General features: G+C 37.0%; 1 protein-coding gene across 2 annotated transcripts in view; it reads right to left on the bottom strand.

Moving 5' to 3' along the window:
• Nucleotides 1-20,913, bottom strand: part of SPPL2A (signal peptide peptidase like 2A) — a 54,287-nt gene that overhangs the window by 13,975 nt on the left and 19,399 nt on the right. Inside the window, exons 6-13 of one of the 2 annotated variants that reach the window (XM_082734789.1) lie at nt 11,319-11,470; nt 8,270-8,366; nt 7,730-7,831; nt 6,719-6,800; nt 5,874-5,948; nt 1,840-1,896; nt 1,591-1,644; nt 1,065-1,167 (exon numbers count right to left, since the gene is read on the bottom strand). In XM_082734789.1, coding sequence (XP_082590915.1) covers nt 1,065-1,167; nt 1,591-1,644; nt 1,840-1,896; nt 5,874-5,948; nt 6,719-6,800; nt 7,730-7,831; nt 8,270-8,366; nt 11,319-11,470 — 722 coding nt within the window. The remainder of the gene's footprint in view (nt 1-1,064; nt 1,168-1,590; nt 1,645-1,839; nt 1,897-5,873; nt 5,949-6,718; nt 6,801-7,729; nt 7,832-8,269; nt 8,367-11,318; nt 11,471-20,913) is intronic. The other variant, XM_082734790.1, reaches the window with a different exon arrangement.

Raw genomic sequence — 20,913 nt, 5'->3', positions numbered from 1 at the left:
GCTTTTCTATTTTCTTGATGTATGTGCTAATCACTATAAACGTCCCTCTTGGAACTCCTTTTATTGCATCCTGTAAGTGTTTGGATATTGTTTCTTTTCATTTTTGTCAAAATATTTTTAAATTTCTATTTTAATTTTTTCTTTGATGCACTGGTTGTTCAAGACTATTTTATTTAATTTCTATGTATTTGTGAATTTTCCAGTTTTCTTCCTGGTACTGATTTCTAGTTTCATACCGTTGTGGTCAGAAAATATACTTGGTATGTAATTTCGATCTTCTTAAATTTGCTAAGATTTGCTCTGTGGCCTAACCCGTGATCTATCCTAGAAAATGAACTAAGAGAGTTGCTACACTGGACTTTGCCATGCCAACTCACAAGGCAAAGCTGTTGGCTTTTCTCTCTCTGCCTGGCTTTACTATGTAAATGAAAGGGCTTTTGCAGATGAGCCCATGCTTTTTACTCCTTCAGGCAGTTAGTACAGAGAGACTGTAAGAAAAGTAAAGAAGGACAAACTCTCGGCTGATTAAGAAAGACTAGTAAATACTTCTAGGCTATATTATTCCTGGGCTGGGATTAAGTTTATCCTATAGGTAGCCCAATGAGAATAATCCAACTATCAGAGAAGATATGCTATATGTTGTATTTTTTGTATCATAATTTCCTACAAGCTGGCATTCTATTATGTTTCTTCTGTTGATCATGACCTTGCCTGGTAATCATAAACCACTTTTCCTAACACGTAACTATTATTTTAAAATAGAAGTCATAGAAAGTGCAATACATTTGGTATTATTAAATTCAACTTTTTTTTTTTTTTTAAGATTTTATTATTTATTTGACAGAGATCACAAGTAGGCAGAGAGGCAGGCAGAGAGAGGAAGGGAAGCAGGCTTCCTGCTGAGCAGAGAGCCAGAAGCGGGCCTCCATCCCAGGACCCTGGGATAGTGCATGACCTGAGCCAAAGGCAGAGGCCTTAACCCACTGAGCCACCCAGGCTCCCCACATTTGGCAATTTTAAACCATCAGTATATTCTTACCGAATTGTTACAAACAACTGCTTACCTGGTACAATAATGTCTCCAAAACCCAGTATTGAAACTGGCATGAGGCACACACTCATTACTGAGAAATAGGCCAGCTTTGGTACCCTGATGACTACTGGTAACTGTAATTATGGGGGGGGAAAAAAAAGGCACTAATAAACCTCTTACGAATCTTTACCCATATCTCTTAGAAAGGGAAGGATTGATACGAGAGTAATTGTTCTAACATTTTAAAATAGACATTTTAGAAGAACTTAAAATCAGAGAACCTAAGCTACACACATATATACTCTGAATGCACAGAAAGCTTGAAAGAAATAGATACAGTTTTGGAAAAATGAAACCCAAAACACCTGAGGGTTAACAGTATTAGTCCAGTATCCCCACATCTAACCTTTTTTTTTTTTTCTTTTTTACCAAAAATAGGACTCTGGCCTTGAAACAGATTTTTTTTTTTAAATCTGGATTTTTTCCCCCAAAGAAGAGTCTTGTCTCAGAGGGTATGATTTAAAGTCCAATGAACATATCTGAAATACAATCCTTACTTTCTCATGGGGAGCTGAGGGTTGAGCAGTGGCTTCCACCAAGTTTCCATCATTCTAGGATGAAACCCAAGTCAATAGGTGTTTAATAATTTAGAATAACTAAGAAAAGGGCTATATTTTGTGAGAAATAAAGTTTTACAATACCTTAACATGCACTACATGACCAATGGATTACACAGGAAGGCAAAATTATTAACTGGACACACATATATACACTGACAGCCATTTCTATATAATTGCCATCCCTACCTTCTCATTGTTTCCAAAAGGTCCAGCTGCAAGTTCAACCATGATACTCTCGCCATTCTAAAATTCAGGAGGAAGATGAAAGAAATTGCCCAATCATTTAAAGAGAACAATCTATCAGTATTTAAGAATGATTTGATCCCCTGGCTAACGGCCTACAGAAAACTGGTGAAAAATGGGCTAGAGACAGTGTTCCTTAAAAAGTCTAATGAAAATTGGAGCCATCTAAAACAAATTTCACCAAGCACTTTGGTCCATTCTATTACAGGTCAACAATGATCACCATCTAGCAGATAAACCAAATGCAGATTATTCAACTGAAGCTTTGGGGACTGATCTATACTGAGAACTAACAGCTAGCATTTTTAATAGACTATAAATTTTAAGTGCTTGTAGTTACATTATGCCATGTACTATGTGTCATTTTTAGCAATAACAATGAATAGAGACACAATACTAAAATCTTTTGTTGGGCGCCTGGGTGGCTCAGTGGTTAAGCCGCTGCCTTCGGCTCAGGTCATGATCTCAGGGTCCTGGGATCGAGTCCCGCATCGGGCTCTCTGCTCGGCAGGGAGCCTGCTTCCTCCTCTCTCTCTCTGCCTGCCTCTCTACCTACTTGTGATTTCTCTCTGTCAAATAAATAAATAAAATCTTAAAAAAAAAATAAAAAAAATAAAATCTTTTGTATTTAGATTTGTAATAAATATTGGTAACTTTATTTAAATAAAGATACCTTTGATCTAGCTACTCACCATCATAAGAATGAAGCCAAACTTGAAAAGACCTAGCTCTAAAGCACCTGAGAAGCTTCTCTACCCTCCTATCCGGTTTCAGCCCTGCCAGCTTTTTATGTCCCAATCAAAACATTAATCTCAGCTGAATTTCATCCATTGTGTCTGACTAAGGTCTTTTTATGTGGGCTGAGGAGCCCCTTAATATAGTTCTTTCCTGATAGCCAAGTCTGTTGTGGAGGGGAAACATTTGGAGGTAGCAAATGAAGACTACGAATGCCATCTATGCTTTATATTAGGATGAACATATCATCAAACAGGTAGTGGGAAGATAAATAAATGCTGAATTTAAGGAGAATTTGATCAAGTAACTATTGTATTTCCCATGTGGGTGGGAAGCATAGTAAAAATCACTTTGGTGTTTTTAAAAGGACTTCACTGATGATCTGAGCTGAGTAGAAAGGAGGAGATAATCTCCAGTTACAGAAATCTTTCCCTCATGTTGCACTTTGGGTTACAGAAGGGTAAAGTCATAGCAGTTTGGAAAATAGACTAATATTAAATATAATTCCTTACAGCAAACTCCCATAATATGATTTAATTTCCAGACAGAGTTCATTGTGGTTCATTTTCTAATTGTTATTTCAAACATTTAACTGAAGGCCATCACTGACATCCTCTCCTACATGTGAGTAACTACTATTTGCAATTACTATACCAATTTACAGGGATGGATGGAAAATAAATAAAGACAGTTTTTTTTGTTTCTGTTTTTTTACAGAGACAGAGAGAGAGAAAGAGAGAGAGACAAAGAGGAGGAGATGGGTCAGGGAGCAGAGAGAAAGGGAAAGAGACTCCCAAGCAGGCTCCATGTCCAGTGCGGAGCTCGACACAGGGCTCAATCTCATGACCCTGAGATTATGACCCAAGCCAGAAATCAAGGACTGGAAGCTTAATTGATGGAACCACCCAGGTGCCCCTTACGACCTGTACTCCTGTGGCTACCTCCTCTGCTTATTCATTAAAACTCTGCTAACACCTGTTGAAAGACACGTTTAAAACGTCCAATGTTTAATCCTTAAAATTTTCAGTTAAAAACAAAAACCCAATCAGGTATTACATATTGAGTTACTTACTAAGTAAAGTCTATAGCCTTAATAAAAAACAAACAAACAAACAAACAAACAAAAAACCCAAACCAGACTGAGAAGAAGGTGTTCAAGAAAATCTATACTTGTGAACTCTAAAGAGCCCTTCTAATCTTTTCTACCAGATCAGTCACTGGGAACAAATAGGAAAAAAAGATGAAAAATTCTCTAGGCAGAGAACAAAGAGCCTCAAAGACATCTTTACTATTATCCTGTATCTTTAAAATTCTGCAACATTTTATGTTGAGGGATTGTAAATATTTTTTAGCAGACAGTTAACATTTACAAAGTGACACTAGGTTAAAACTGAATGGAGGGGTGCATGGGTAGCTTAGTCAGTTAACCATTTGACTTGATTTTGGCTCAGGTCATGATCTCTATACTGCGCTGGGCATGGAGCCTGCTTAAGATTCTTGCTCTCCCTCTCCCTTTGTCCTTTTCCTGACCTCTCTCCCACTAAAAAACAAACAACAAATAAAAAAACACTGAATGGAAAAATTTTTTTAAAGGGTTTAGATAGAGTTCATACCTTAGCCCCCGTGTACTATATGGGCCATATGCTATGACTATCTGCTGACTTAGAGAATGGTTTTGTAAACAGAATGTTTCACTTTCATTATGGGACCCCTCTGGAGTGACTTACAGAAACTTTTCTTTTGAACTAAATAAACGGATACAAACTGGGATGGCTTTAGATAGAAAGCTTTCATTAACTGACATTTTTTGTTATAATCTATAATATTAATTCTATGCTTTAAAAAGGTTACTTTTGCTGAACAAAGTCAGTGACTCAAATAGCTCATCTTTAAGACACAGAAAGATGCTAGTAAAATGGTCTGGTTAGCTGTAATATGGGACAGTTAACTACATTAACTCCCACTTGCATTTTAGCTCCCTAGTGGGGCACATCTTAGTGCCACATGTTTATGCCCTTATAGTAAATATTAGAAGTGCAGTTTTACAGTGATTTCTTTCACACATGGTAGGGGCTAAAGAAGAGATAAAGAACTAATGGGGAAAAAATGCAGTGATTATAACAGCAAATACTGAGTCAAAATAAGACTCAACATAAAATGGGGAAAGCAGGAGAACTGAGCAATAAAAATAAAATAAAATACTCAGGACATAGAAATAGGGACAAGTAGAAAAGCTGGGCAAATAATGAAGGACGACCACACTCACCCAACACCTCTCCCTTACTCTGGGGACAGCATCACTATTTTATGGAAGAGCTAATGGCAGGGGGGGGACAGGTGAACAAGGAGCTGTCAGCTGCTATTACTCGAACTTCATTGAAAAAGCCAGTCTGGGACAAAGAACAAAATGGACAGAAGTGGAAAGGGAGAGTATGTGCCCCTGGGTCTAGTTTCTTCTGAGGCCAGCTCCACCTTGGCTTCTATACACAGGTTGGATAGAAGAGCCTTTGTGGTCTAGAAAGGTTAGATCGGGTTCTGTCAGTTCCGACTGGAAGAATTCTACTGATGGCAGAGGGAGGCTGGAATGCTAGCAATACTCCCTCACACAATGGATTAGGAACCGGAAGCACAAAGTGTGAGTGACTTGCCAGGGTAGCAGTTACAGAGCTACACTTCATGCCATCAGACTTCCAGTGTGGAGTTCTTTCTTAGTCTCAAACTAGGGGTACAGAAATGAAAGCAGCAATGATATACTTTCCTTCTTTTTGTCGTTCATATTGTCTACAGTAAGCAGTGATTGTTTTATAACAAGAAAAGTTATTTTTAAATGGATAGGAAGAAAATTTATAGTCTCATGATCAGCCAGGAGACATTTTTCATTTAGCAGAATGAATTAAAAGCTTAAAATCGTCTATTAGAAGGCCAACTTCATGGGGGGTGAGGAGGTAGGGATAGGGTGGTTGGGTTATGGGCACTGGGGAGGGTATGGGCTATGGGGAGTGCTGTGAAATGTGTAAGCCTGATGAATCACAGACCTATACCCCCGGGGCAAATAATACATTATATGGTACTAAAAATAATTAGAAAAAAAAAAAAAAAAAAAAAGGCCAACTCCAATGACAATTTTCAAAAGAGAATTAGCACATACTCAATGGTAAACATCTGCAAAATCAGTTATCGAAGAACAGGTTTAAGATTCTCTTCTTATAATGTGTTTCTCATGGATTTCAAAAATATCATACCTTTGTGATGAAGGGTGTTATGAAAACAAAAAACACATCATAGAGGAGGAGAAGACCTAGAAGTATCACACATGACTGTTGAAAAAAAAAGAAAAAATTTAAAGGTCAAACTTCCCTGTAAATGAAGAAATTATATGGTTTTGCAAATACAAATAAACATAATGAAATTTCATTTGAACACTTTTTCTAAGGCATTTAACAATTATTACTATTTGTAGTTTTATTCTACAAATCACATTAAAAATTTTATCTTCTTTAACCCATTCTTTAAAAAAAAAAAAGAATGACTAAATTAAAGAAATGTTCTTTGATGATATTTTTAAAGGATTTTATGAATTTGGCATATTACAGAAATAATTAAAAATATTTTAGCTAGCAAACCAATAGTTAGCTACGGCTGGTGATTTGTATTGACTGCAAAAGGACAGGACAGAGCTTTCAAAGAGATGAGAAATCTTCTATAATTGATTGGGATGGTGGATATTGTTATTCATTTGTACAGCTTCAATAAACTGTACACTTAAGATGGGAGCATTTTGCCACATGTAAATTATACTTGAATAAAGTTGTTTTAAAAAGAAAGAATTATTGGGGCGCCTGGACGGCTCAGGGGTTAAGTGTCTGCCTTTGGCTCAGGTCATGGTTCCTAGGTCCTGGGATAGAGCCCCACATCAGGGTCCCTGCTCAGCAGGACACCTGCTTCTCCCTCTCCCACTCCCCCTGCTTGTGTTCCCTCTCTTGCTGTGTCTCTCTCTGTCAAATAAGTAAATAAAAATCTTTTAAAAAAAAAAAAAGGAAAAAGAAAAAGAAAAAATTATTTTAACTTGCAAAGCAGTACACTTTACCTTGAAGTTGGGTAACTTCAGTGTTTTAATTAAATTCAGACAGAAAGCGATCCCCAAGATATCTTGTAAAATCCAAGCCCACCTACAATCAAAAGAATACTCTACTGGTTTATATAGTTATGCTTAGATGGGACCTTTCAAAAGAAATAGATCATTAAAGTATTATTCAGTTGTTATGATTTGACTATTTGATTAAGCAGCAATTATAATGACAAAAAACCTCTCATATACTCCATATTAATTTGCTGTACTAGTAGAATAATGACTACTACTATAAGGAAAAAGTGAAAGGCTACCTCAGAACATTTATCTTTAATCTTTGAACATATACACGTATGTTTCCTTTAGAAAGGCGGCTCATAACAAAAGATATTGGTGTTCACTTATGTCCAGATAGCTGGAATCTAAAGGAAATGAGAACTATGTAACTACTAGGAACTGATACATATTATTATCAGCTGAAGCCACCTTAAATTGTAAATCCTTGCTTCCAAATTTTAGGCTACAAGTAATTTAGGCTTTATTAATTTTATTAATAAACCATTAAAAAGTTAAGATCTTTTTCTGGTCATCCTTCCTACAAATGGACAGATATTTGTATATTATTTTTCCTCTCTTACAGAAAAGGTAGCATTCTCTATATATTCTTTTTTCACTTAAAAATACATCCTGGAAATCACTGCATATCAGTTTAAAGAGATCTTCTTTATCCTTTATAGCCGCATTGTGTGGATATATAATCGTAAGTATATTTTGAAGCCTATTTCAAAATAGGCTTAGATATTTAAACCATAGTCCGTATTTTCTTATCTATATGACCTTGAACCCATTAGCACAAGATCTGCTTATGAGTCTTATTTAGCTTATTTGAAGACTATGGTGTTCTGGGATAAAAGCAAAAAAAAAAAAAAAAAAAAAAAAATCCATAATTATCATAATATGCATAACTACCAAGCAAGATACAAAATCATGCATCCTTACTCTAAAAGCAAATACACTGAGTACTCATACCTATCTTCATTTCTAAATACAGCCCAAACAACAGCTACTGCTATGCACAGTCCAGAGAGAAAAATAAGTCGCACTTCAATGCTCTTGCCGCGAAATATAATCCTAAAAAAATAGACAGAAATAGGTTAGTCTACTCTGCAGATGAAATAAAATGTTCACTTAAACACGAGAAATGACAAATATTAACCACAGTCACAAGAAAGCTACTAAAATATCGATTTAAAAGCCCTAAATGTAAGTACAACAAATAATACATCAAAAATATTAATTCAACAGAACTGTCCATGATGAAAATGTCTGATATCTGTGCTGCCCAGTACAGTAGCCAGTAGTAGCTACACGTGGTTAGTTAGCATTTGAAATGTAGCTAATGAGAGTGAGGAACTGAATTTTAAGATTTATTTAATTTTAGTTAATTTAAATTTTAATAGCTACATGTATGTTGGCTTACATAGAGTTAAAATACCACTCCTACTTTTCCCTGTATTGTTTTAAATTACAAATACCAACATTATAGGATTCCTTGTAAGAGATACATACGTGCATCGTCCACATGGTATCTTACAAATGAGTGCAGCTAGACAGTTGTACAGACTCATTGCTGATGCTATGCAGAAGATTGCTATCATAACATACACTAGAAAAAAAGAAGACACTAAATTATATGAGAACAGAAGGAAATGTGATTAGAAAATATTTATACATGCAATAGTAACCTAGCTTTCTTACTGCATCATGATACTTTCAATGCAGTGACCATATTATTATCTGAATTGGTTATTAAGCTGAAAATATTTAGATCTTGAGTTTTATTGAAATGCGAGTGTTTAATGTGTTGTTTCGGTTCCATTACACCTGGTAGGACTGCTTAAGGGCTAAAGCTGGCTCTGCATTTTCTGTCATTCAATGATTCAAACTAACATGTCTACTGAAGATGTCTATGAAGTGAGATATAGACACTTGTAAGAACTTAAATGTAAGGAATGGACGAATTAAGTCAACAGTAGAAATGTTTTAAAAAATGCACCTTAGGGGGATGCCTGGGTGGCTCAGTGGGTTAAAGCCTCTGCCTTTGGCACAGGTCATGATCCCAGGGTCCTGGGATCGAGCCCTGCATCGGGCTCCCTGCTCATCAGGGAGCCTGCTCCCCTTCCTCTCTTTCTCTGCCTGCCTCTGTGCCTACTTGTGTTCTCTGTCTGTCAAACAAATAAATAAATAAAATCTTAAAAAAAATGCACTTTAGGGATGAGAACTGACATCTACCTTAAACAAGTTATCTATATTTCGTATGGTGGAATTTATCTCCAATTATTTGACCTGTGGTAAAACCAAATCCACTTAAACAAACCACTCTGTTATGATATGAAACTAAGGTAGTTAATGTTCACAAATATTTTTCTATATTAGCTATACTCTTTTGAAAATTATTTAAAATTACATCTAATCTTATTCTTAAGAAGGGAGAGAAATTATTATACTATAAAACAAACTATTCATTTCCTTAACTTTCTCAAAATTTCACAATGGCAATATGAATTTTACCTGAATTTTTCAAATTCCACTAAATTTCAGAAAATTTTAACTGTCCTGTAGATGAGAAAGGGAGAGTAATCTAGAGATAGTAAATCAGGGATAGCCACTTTCTTTCTTCTTCTTTTTTAAATCTATACACCTTTTATTGTATCTTTAAAATGTCACAGAAAAGTCTGAAAAATCATCCAGCATCTTGCTCTTTATGTAGGTGGACAACTTAGATCTTATTCATGAGTCTCCAGAAATCTTCCTTTTTCAGAAACACGGATACCATTCAAAAATTTTCTGATATCCTCATTTTTAACTGTTGGCCACTTTGTAATTGGGGAACTTGAACAAATTACTTTTTTAAAATTAATATATATTATTTGTTTCAGGAGTACAGGTCTGTGATTTATCAGTATTACACAATTCACAGTGCTCACCATAGCACATACCCTCTCTAGAATTTACTTTTTTAGTCTGTTGTCATTATTTGTTATTTGTTATTACTAGTTACATATGGTAATGTAAGCAGTAAAACAAAGACAATCAAAAACTGCCAAGTTATGTTCGGTGAGTCATCCACCAAAGGCTGCCAACCCAAGTTTTAAAACTTAGGTAGAAAGCATGTTCTTGAGACCTTAACAGAGTTTTACTTCATTCAGTGTCATAGTATACTAGGAAAATGATTAGGTATGAGAAAGCATCTGGTTAATATAACCGTCTTTACTTTCTTGAGCATGACTTAACATAAAATGGTAAAGGGAACCTTACCAATTTGATATATTTAATAAATTAAAAATGGCAGCAACTTTAGCCATTAAGGAACCATTTGGAGGTACATTATGTCTTGCAATACCACATCGATTTTGTAAGAGTTATAATTAACTCCCATGTCCTAGGATAACCAGGAGGTTTAATGATCTGCCTCCCACATAAAAAATTACATTGATAAGCAAGGTCAACTTTTTAAATACCTGAAAGTTTAAGGAAATTTCTCACCACAAATGAAAGCATGCTTTAGGGTAGGGTAGAGGAATCTCTTTTTTCTATCAAAGACCACTAATTAATTGAGGGTCAGACACAAATGAGTAAAGGCTAAGTATTAAATTAGAAAAATCAGCTACACAATGACAATGTAAATACAAATAACTATCCTAACATCTACTCCCCCAGCATGACATTGAAATATGAGTGACATTCAAATTATTCTTTTTCTAGTTGGAAATATAGGTCAGAGGTCTAGTTTTTAATGCTGCTACAGGACAGGAAATATTGGACAATAAGCTGAAACCAACCTGAGTACCTCAGTTTTCTAGTCCAGAAAATTGTGCTAATGTTCTCCAAATAAGCGCTGGAGCCTGTCGTGGTTTTCACAAAGCATTTTTGCTAGTTCTTACCAGGCCACTTCCTTTTTCCCTAGTCTCCTCCTCTTTGTGCTGTGCATTGCCCAGAGATGGCAAATTTCCATTCTTTCAGACCACCAACAGGAATGCTCAGGGGATGGGCAAGCCCTTACAATTCCTACCCCTACCTTCTTAAAGGAAAAGTACCTGTTATTATTTAGAGCACAGGCAAGTACTTGTGTGTCTTTAGATGTAGTATGATCTTGACTGTTAACACAAGTAAAACAAAATTTGAGCAATACATCTTGATTTGGACCCTGACAAAAGAACAAAGCACACTTTAGGGATAAGCAGAGGCAATAAATTAGTAATTTGAATAATCTATTTCGTGTAACTAAATACAGTCACCAAGAAGTCCTTAGTCTGCTGCTTAGATACTGGGCTCTCCAGCTTTATCTGCAGAGATGGAAATTTAGGGGCCACAGCAGTTCTTTCAAGTCATCCATGAAGAAATGTTCTTATCTCAAAGACACAGGATATTTTTAATCTGAATATTTTTATAATTTTTATCCTAGAGTGAGGGGGATCTAGCACTTCTGACAGTTTAGAGAGTTAACATTAATTTTCAATCATTTGTTTAAGCCTTCTGGGTATAATACCTTCAATCTAATAAAATAAATTAAAAGCTTGTAGGCTGAAAGTAGCAAATACAAAGTATGACTTCTTACCTAGCCATTTGTAGAAGAAATAAAGTAAGACCATCATAACACAGCACACGACCACAAATATTACAACTGTTAGAGGACTAAAAGTTAAATATTCTTCCTTCTTTCTCCTCATTTCTCTGTCTTCAGTGTTTGTCACTGCCTTCATGCTCTCCCTGTATAAACACACACAGGAACTTCAGCAAATCTCTGCCAAGAACGGTTATTTTTAAAATCTATCTCCAATACCAACTTAAATTTGTTTCTGACTACAAAGTAATAAACTTTAAAAAAACAGCATACATAACAGAAAATAACTTAATCTATGAAGTAAAAGGTCCCTATAATTCTACCCTCCAGAGATGATCTGTTATTAACCACTAACTTTTGGAAAAGCACTTTTTTCTGGAAGTGAAATTGTTGAAATAGAGAATGTTTATCATATAAATAATGTCTGCAGATGTTTATATGATCTAATTTGAAAACATATTGATGTAACGAATTTCAGATGATAACCAGTTTCTTTTTACACACTTAATACCAACTTACAGAGAGCAAAGTACTCCTAAAATTAGCTTTTCTTACATGTAAACACAAAATTCTTTCAATCAACTCAGCACGAACTGGATGCCTGTTCTGTGCTTATCAGTGTATTATGAAGAATTCAAAAGAAGTTCAAGACATAGTTTTATCTACCTTGAGTTAAGATAGCAAAATACTGTTTTTAATTCTCTCAACAACCCTTCTTAAGTCACACAGATAATAAAAGGCCGAGACAAAAGTTGAAGAGGAGAGTCAGTAGTGTTCTTTGTTGAGCAGTCTGTGTTCTGTCATCTTACTGTTTCCTCCCAGCTACATGGGGCCTACTTCCACCTCCAGCCCCTTCAACTCTGACCAACTAAATTCTCCTTCCCATGGCATACACCTTGACTTTCTCATCAGGTCTGGACTTAATATAAACTTTAGGTTAAAAAAAGTTTATTTCGGGGCGCCTGGGTGGCTCAGTGGGTTAAGCCGCTGCCTTCGGCTCAGGTCATGATCTCAGGGTCCTGGGATCGAGTCCCGCGTCGGGCTCTCTCCTCAGCAGGGAGCCTGCTTCCTCCTCTCTCTCTGCCTGCCTCTCTGCCTACTTGTGATCTCTCTCTGTCAAATAAATAAATAAAATCTTAAAAAAAAAAAATTTAAAAAAAAAGTTTATTTCTATCAAACTGTACATTTGCCAGACTGCTTATTTACCAACATACCACTTTCTTACTAGAAAATTGTTAAATGGGGTGGTCACTATATTAAGCATCTCTGACTGTAGGGAGGCTGCCTGGGCAAAGAGCATGGAGAGGGTTTGGGGACAGTCACACTAGCACATTCCAGCAACTGCAGAGCTGGATGATAGAATATTAAACAGAATTGTCAATGAAAGTAGTATCTGAGTGGAAAAAGGTGCCAACTTTTGGTATCTGTCATTGCAAACAGATACATTTAAAATTGCTTTTATTATGGGGTGCCAGGGTGGCTCAGTTGGTTAAGCAACTGCCTTCGGCTCAGGTCAGGATCCTGGAGTCCCAGAATCGAGTCCCACATTGGGCTCCCTGCTCGGCAGGCAGTCTGCTTCTCCCTCTGACGTCTCCCCTCTCATGCTCTCTCTCATTCTCACTCTCAAATAAATAAATAAAAATTTTAAAAAAGAAAAACAATAAAACTATTTTTATTATAGTGAAAAATTTATAAATTCATATAGGTCAAAATGATTTATATATTCTTATTTAGTACACCAGTTCTCCAGGTAGATTCCTCTAAAGGAAAAGATAAGGGCACCTGGGTGGCTCAGCTGGTTATGCATCTGCCTTCGCTCAGGTCATGATCCCTGCTCAGTGGGGAGCCTTCTTCTCCCTCTGCCTCTGCTGCTGCTCCCCCTGCTTATACTCTCTCATGTAAATAAATAAAAACTTCTAAAAAATAAATAAAGGAAAAGATAAATCTGGCAAAGGAAGACAAAGGCAATTTTTGGAAAGGAAATGTACTAGATTTATATCACATAAAAATACTATAATCATCTTTTAAAAACACTGTACCTCTAATCAGCTCAAGAGCCACATATAATGGAAAGTTAAGTTTTCTTTCTTCATTTTTTATTAACATATAATGTATTATTTGCCCCAGGGGTACAGGTCTGTGAATCATCACTCTTACACACTTCACAGCACTCACCATAGCACATACCTTCCCCAGTGTCCATAACCCTCCCACCCTCTCCCTATCCCCCTCCCCCGGGCAACCCTCAGTTTGTTTTGTGAGATTAAGAGTATCTTATGGTTTATCTCCCGATCCCATCTTCTTTCATTTTTTCCTTCCCTACCTCCCAAACCCCCCACTTGGCCTTTCAAATTCCTCATATATCAGGGAGATCATATAATTCTTTCTCTGACTGACTTATTTTGCTCAGCATATACCCTCTAGTTCCATCCACATAGTTGCAAATGGCAAGATTTCATTTCTTTTGATGGCTACATAGTATTCTGTTGTATATATATCCCACATCTTCTTTATTCATTCATCTGTTGATGGACATCTAGGTTCTTCCCTATTTTGGCTATTGTGGACATTGCTGCTATAAACATTCAGGTGCACGAGCCCCTTTGGATCACTACATTTGTATCTTTAGGGTAAATACCCAGTAGTGCGATTGCTGGACCATAGGGTAGCTCTGGAAAGCTAAGCTTTCTTTCATGCTATCTTGAGTTTATGAAGCTTGAGGACCAATGATTTCATTATAGTAAGACTTTAACTTTCTACTAAGAAGTTTTCTATGTAACTAAGACATCTTTCCCTTTTGCGTAAGGTACATTTTTCATTTGGCAGGGTAATTCTGAGTTATATGAGTTCTGGTTCTGGCAATTTTTCCCTTTCCTAAGCCTTATTCTCTTTCCCCTTCTCTTTTTCTTTCTTTCTTTCTTTTTCTTTTTTTTTAAGATTTTTATTTATTTGACAGAGAAAGAGAGAGAGCACAAGCAGGGAGAGCAGTAGGCAGAGGGAGAAGCAGACTCCCAGCTGAGCAAGGAGCCCAATGCAGGACTTGATCCCAAAACCCTGGGATCATGACCTGAGCCAAAGGCAGACGCTTAACCAACTGAGACACTCAGGTGTCCCTCCTATTTACTGGGACACTCAGGTGGCTCAGTTGTTAATAAGCAGCTGCCTTTGGCTCAAGTTGTGACCCCAGAGTCCTGGGATAGAGCCCCAAGTCCAGCTTTAGCAAGCAGTTTGCTTCTCCCTCTTCCTGTTCCCCTATCCCTCCACATGCATGCTCTCTCTCAGCCACCGCAGCACCACTCTTTCTTATATTATATGTACATCCCGCCCCAACCATCTCCACACATACACTTAGTTCTATCTTTATCCTATTTTTAGAATCAATCACCTCAATTTCAAAATCCAAAATCCTGAAAGAGAGAATTTTAAAAGCAGCAAGAGGGGCTCCTGAGTGGCTCAGTGGATTATAGCCTCTGCTTTCGGCTCCGGTCATTATCCCAGGGTCCTGGGATCGAGAACCACATCAGGCTCTCTGCTTAGCGGGAAGCCTGCACCCCCCTCACCTGCCTGCCTCTCTGCCTACTTGTGATCTCTGTCTGTCAAATAAATAAATAAAATCTTAAAAAATAAATAAATAAAAGCAGCAAGAGAAAAGTTACATATAAGGGAAACTCCGTAAGATTATCAGCTGATTTTTTTTTTTTTAAGATTTTGTTTATTTATTTGACAGAGAGAGAGAGACACAGTGAAAGAGGGAACACAAGCAGGGGGAGTGGGAGAGGGAGAAGCAGGCTTCCTGCTGAGCAGGGAGCCTGACTCGGGCCTCGATTCCAGGACTCTGGAATCATGACCTGAGCTAAAGGCAGAAGCTTAACAACTGAGCCACCCAGGCGCCCCTATCAGCTGATTTTTCAACAGAAACTCTGCAGGCCAGAAATGGGTGACATGATATATTCAGAGTACTGAAAGGAAAAACTGTGCAGCCAAGAATACTCTGTCCAGCAAGGCCACCATTCAGGACAGGAGGAAAGAGAAAGAAGTTCCCAAACAAAAGCTAAAGGAATTCATCACACTAAACCTGCTCTACAAGAAATGTTAAAGGGGACTCTTTGAGTGGAAAGGAAAGACCATAAGTAGAAGAAAAGTAGGAAGCACAAGAGCAATAAAAATAAGTATATATAAAAATATCTGTCAAGGGGCGCCTGGGTGGCTCAGTAGGTTAAAGCCTCTGCCTTCAGCTCAGGTCATGTTCTCAGGGTCCTGGGATTGAGCCCCACATCGGGCTCTCTGCTCGGCAGGGAGCCTGCTTCCTCCTCTCTCTCTGCCTGCTTCTCTGCCTACTTCTGTCAAATAAATAAATAAAATCTTAAAAAAAAATTACCTGTCAAGACACAAAATAAGAAGATGTAAAGTATGATATCACATACCTAAAACAGGGGAAACAGAGAGAGGAGTAAAGAATGAGTTCAAACTTAAGCAACCATCAACTCAATATAGACTGCTATATGCAGATGTTGTATACAAACCTAATGGTAACCATAAATCAAAAACCAGTGAAATATATGCAAAATATAAAGAGAAAGGAATCCAAGTGTATCTCTAAAGAAAGCCAACTAATTGTGAGAGTAGAGAGAAAGAGGAGAAACAGAGAACTAGAAAAAGAACAACAACAAAAATAAAACAAGTAACAAGATGACATTAAGTACATGTCTATCGATAATTACTTTGTATGTAAATGGATGAAATGCTCCAATCAAAAGACACAGGGTGAGAGAAAGGGTTAAAAAAAAACAAGATCCATCTATATGCTGCCTAACAAGAGACTCATTTCAGACCTAAAGATACACACAGATTGAAAGCAAAGGGAAGAAAAACCATTTATCATGCAAACGGTATGAAAAGAGAGCCAGGGGAGCAATAAAAATGGACTTTAAAATAACAACTGTAACAAGAGACAAAGAAGGACATTCTATAGTAATAAAGGGGATTCAGTAATAAGCTGTAACAATTGTACATATTTATGAGGCCAATATGGAAGCACCAAATACATAAAATAGTTAAAAACAAATATAAATAAGTGATAGTAATATGGTAATAGCAGGGGACTTTAACATCCCAATTACTCATAGGACAGAGCATCCAAACACGAAATCAACAAGGAAACAGTGGCTTTGAATGATGCACTGAATCAGATGGATTTAACAGATACATTCAGAACATTCCATCCTAAAAGAGCAGAATACACATTCTTTTCAGGTGCACATGGAACATTCTCCAGAAGAGATCACATATTATGCCACGAGTCTCAATAAATTAAAAAAATCATAGTCATATCACACACATCTTTTCTGACCACAAAGCTATGAAACCGTAAACCAACCACAAGAAAAAATCTGGAAAGACCACAAATAACATGGAGGTTAAAGAACACAACAAATGGGTCATCTAAGAGATCAAAGAAAAAATTAAAAATTACATGGAAACAAATGAAAATGAAAACAGAATGGTCCGAAATCATTGGGATGCATCAAAAGTTGTTCTATGAGGGCAGTTTATAGCAATACAAGCTGCTTCAAGAAGGAGAGATCTCAAACAACCTTAAACCTAACGAAGTTAGGAAAAGAAGACACAAACCAAAAACCAGCAAAAGGAAGGAAATAATAAAGATCAAAACAGAAAAAAAGGAAACAGAAACTAAAAATCCCCCAATAGAACAGACTAAAGAAACCAGGGGCTGGTTCTTTGGAAAGACCAACAAAATTGGTAAATCTTTAGTCAGACTCATAAAAAAGAGAGCAAGAACTCAAACAAAATCACAAATGAAAGAGTAAAAGTAACAACCAACACCACAGAAATACATAGGATTGTAAGAGAATACCATAAGAAATTACATGGCAACAAACTGGAAAACTGAGAAGAAATGGGTAAATTCCTAGAGACATAACCTCCCATAACTGAATCAGGAAGAGAAAATCTGAACAGACTGATGACCAGCAATGAAACTGAATCAGTGATCAAAAAATTCCCAACAAACAAATGTCCAGAACAGAAGGCTTTACAGGTGAACTCTACCAAATATTTAAAGAGGAGTAAATATCCATTCTTCTCAAACTATTTCAAAAAACAGAAGAGGAAGGGAAGTTTCCAAATTCAGCCTATGATTCCAAAACCAGGTAAAGACTCTATTAAAAAAAAGAACTAGGGGCGCCTGGGTGGCTCAGTGGGTTAGGCTGCTGCCTTCGGCTCGGGTCGTGGTCTCAGGGTCCTGGAATCGAGCCCCACATCGGGCTCTCTGCTCTGCAGGGAGCCTGCTTCCTCCTCTCTGCCTGCCTCTCTGCCTACTTGTGATCTCTGTCAAATAAATAAATAAAATCTTTAAAAAAAAAAAAAAAAAAGAACTACAGGCCAGTATCTTTGATGAACATAAATGCAAAAATCCTCAATGAAAAATTAGGAAACCAAATCCAACAATAAATTTTAAAAAGTCATTCACCATGTGATCAAGTGGGATTTATCTCCAGGATGCAAGGGCAGTTTAATATTTGCAAATCAATCAACATGACACATCAGATCAGTAAGAGAAAGGATAAGAACTATATGATCAATAGACACAGAAAAAGCATTTGACAAAGTACAACATCCATTTGTGATAGAAACTCACAGCAAGGTAGGTTTAGAGGGAATATACCTCAACATAATCAAGGCCATAATCATACTTGATGGTGAAAAACTGAAAGCCTTATCCCCTAAGGTCAGGAACATGACAAAGATGTCCACTTTCACTATTTTTATTCAACATAGTACTGGAAGTCCTAGCCACAGCAGTCAAGCAAGAAAAAGTAGTAAAATGTATCCAAATTGGTAAAGAGGAAGTAAAACTTTCACTATTTGCAGATGACATGGTACTATATATAAAAAATCCTTAAGACTCCACTGAAAAACTATTAGTACTGATAAATGAATTCAGTTAAGGTCGCAGTATACAAAACCAATTTACAGAAATCCACTGCATTTCTATAAACTAATAATGAAGTAGCAGAGGGGGTGCCTGCATGGTTCAGTTGGTTAAGCATCCAACACTTGGTTTTGGCTCCGGTCATGATCTCAGGGTCCTGAGACTGGGCCTCTCATCAAGCTCTATACTCAGCATGGAGTCTGCTTGTCCCTCTCTCTCCCGCTCTGCTTCTCCCTATGCACTCTATCTCTCAAATAAATAAAATCTCTTAAAAAAAAAAAAGTGTAGTAGAAAGAGAAATTAAGAAAACAGTTCCATTTACAATTATACCAAAAATAATAAAATACCTGGCAATACACTTAACCAAAAGGTCAAAAACCTATACTTTGAAAACTATAAAACAGTGATAAACGAAACTGAGGACAACACAAACAAATGGGAAGATATTCCGTGCTCATGGATTAGAAGAAAAAATATTGCTAAAATGTTCATACCACCCAAAGCAAAGTACAGATTTTGTGTAATTCCTATCAAAATATCACCAACATTCTTTACAGAACTAGAAAAAAAACAATCCTAAAATTGTATGGAATCACCCAAGACCCTGAATAGGCAAAGCAATCTTGAAAAAGAACAAAATAGAAGATATCATAATCTTAGATTTAAAGATATACTATAAAACTATAGTAATCAAAACAGTATGGTGCTGGCACAAAAGTGGACACATAGATCAATAGAAGAGAGAGCCTAGAAATAAATCCACAATTACATGGTCAATTAACCTTTGACAAAGGAGGCAAGAATATGCAATGAGAAAAAGTCTCCTCAACAAACGGTGCCTGAAAACCTGGAAAAGAATGAAACAGGGCCATTTTCTCACATCCTACACAAAAATAAACTCAAAATGTTAACCTTACATCTGTCAGAAGGGTGAGATCAAAGGACAAGAAATATCGTTTGGTGAGGATGTGGAGAAAAACGAACGCTTGTGCAGTGTCAGTGGAAATGCAAATTGTTGCAACCACTGTGGAAAATAACATGAAGTTTCCTTAAAAAATTAAAAAATAGAAGGGTGCTTGGGTGGCTCGGTCGGTTAAGCATCTGCCTTTGGCTCAAGTCATAATCTCAGATGGACACAGGACCTTACCCCGCACCCCACCCCCCACTCATGCTCGCTCCGTCTCTTGCCTCTGCTCTCAAATAAATAAATAAAATAAAGAAATAAAGAAAATTAAAAACAGAATTACCATATGATCCAGAAATTATCCTTTTAAAAAAAATGTTTTATTTATTTATTTGACAGAGATCATAAGTAGGCAGAGAGGCAGAGAGAGAGGAGGAAGCAGGATCCCCGCAGAGCAGAGAGCTCGATGTGGGGCTAGATCCCAGGACCCTGGGATCATGACCCAAGCTGAAGGCGGAGGCTTTAACCCACTGAGCCACCCAGGCGCCCCTGATCCAGAAATTATCCAAAGAAAATTAAAACATTTATTTTAAAAGTGTCTATTATAGCATTATTCACACTAGCCAAGACATGGATGTAATCAACCTCAGTTTCCATCCACAGATGAATGGATAAAGAAAATGTGGTGTGTGTATACACACACACACACACACACACACACACACACACACACACACACACACAAAATGGGATATGATATTACATATACACACACACACTAGGATAGGATATTACTTAGCCCTAAAGACGAATGATATTGCCATCTGTAACAATATGGATGGATCCTAGAGAGTATAATGTTAAATGAAATAAATCAGAAAAAGACAGATACCATATAATTACACTCATACATAAAATTTTAAGAAACAAATGAACAAAGTAAAAAAAAAAAAAAAACAGGCTTGTAAATACTGTGGCAAACTGGTGGTTGCCAGAGGGGAGGAAGGCATAGGGATGGGCAAAACAGATAATGGGGATTAAGAGTATATTTATCTTTTTTTTTTTAATATTTTATTTATTTATTTGACAGACAGAGATCACAAGTATGCAGAGAGGCAGGCAGAGAAAGAGGAGGAAACAGGCTCCCTGCTCAGTGAAGAGCCCGATGCGGGGCTCGATCCCAGGACCCTGAGATCATGACCCGAGCCGAAGACAGAGGCTTTAACCCACTGAGCCACCCAGGCACCCCAAGAGTACATTCATCTTTATGAGCACTAAGTAATGCACTGAATTATATTATACACCTAAAACCAATATGTGATACACACACACACACACACACACACACACACACACACACATATGACACAATATGTTAACTATGCTGGAATTAAAGTAAAAAATTTTAAATTCCGTATTCCTGTAGGTAAAGAACTCCTTCTCTTCCAACTTGGCTATGAAGGTAACAAATTCTCTGTTTTTGTCCATCATCATGTTTTATAAGTAAAAAAGCTTGTATGTACTCCTCTCCCATCTCTAGTTTTCTAAAGGAGGAGCTTGCCCTGACATGTATACGAAGCTTCCCTGGCTAACTCAAAGTGTGGTCTGTGGGCCAGCAAAAACACTTGGGAGCTTCTTTAAAATATGGAATCTTAGCCCCCAGCAGGAGAGCTAGCAGAAGCTAACTCTTCTCAGTGAGAAGTTAAATGACCTACAGGAGGACAAACCTGCAA

The sequence above is a fragment of the Mustela nivalis genome (assembly GCF_964662115.1).
Source record: "Mustela nivalis genome assembly, chromosome: 6".
Taxonomy (NCBI): domain Eukaryota; kingdom Metazoa; phylum Chordata; class Mammalia; order Carnivora; family Mustelidae; genus Mustela; species Mustela nivalis.
Note: the sequence above shows the minus strand (reverse complement) of the source record. Positions and strands in the feature narration are given on the sequence as shown.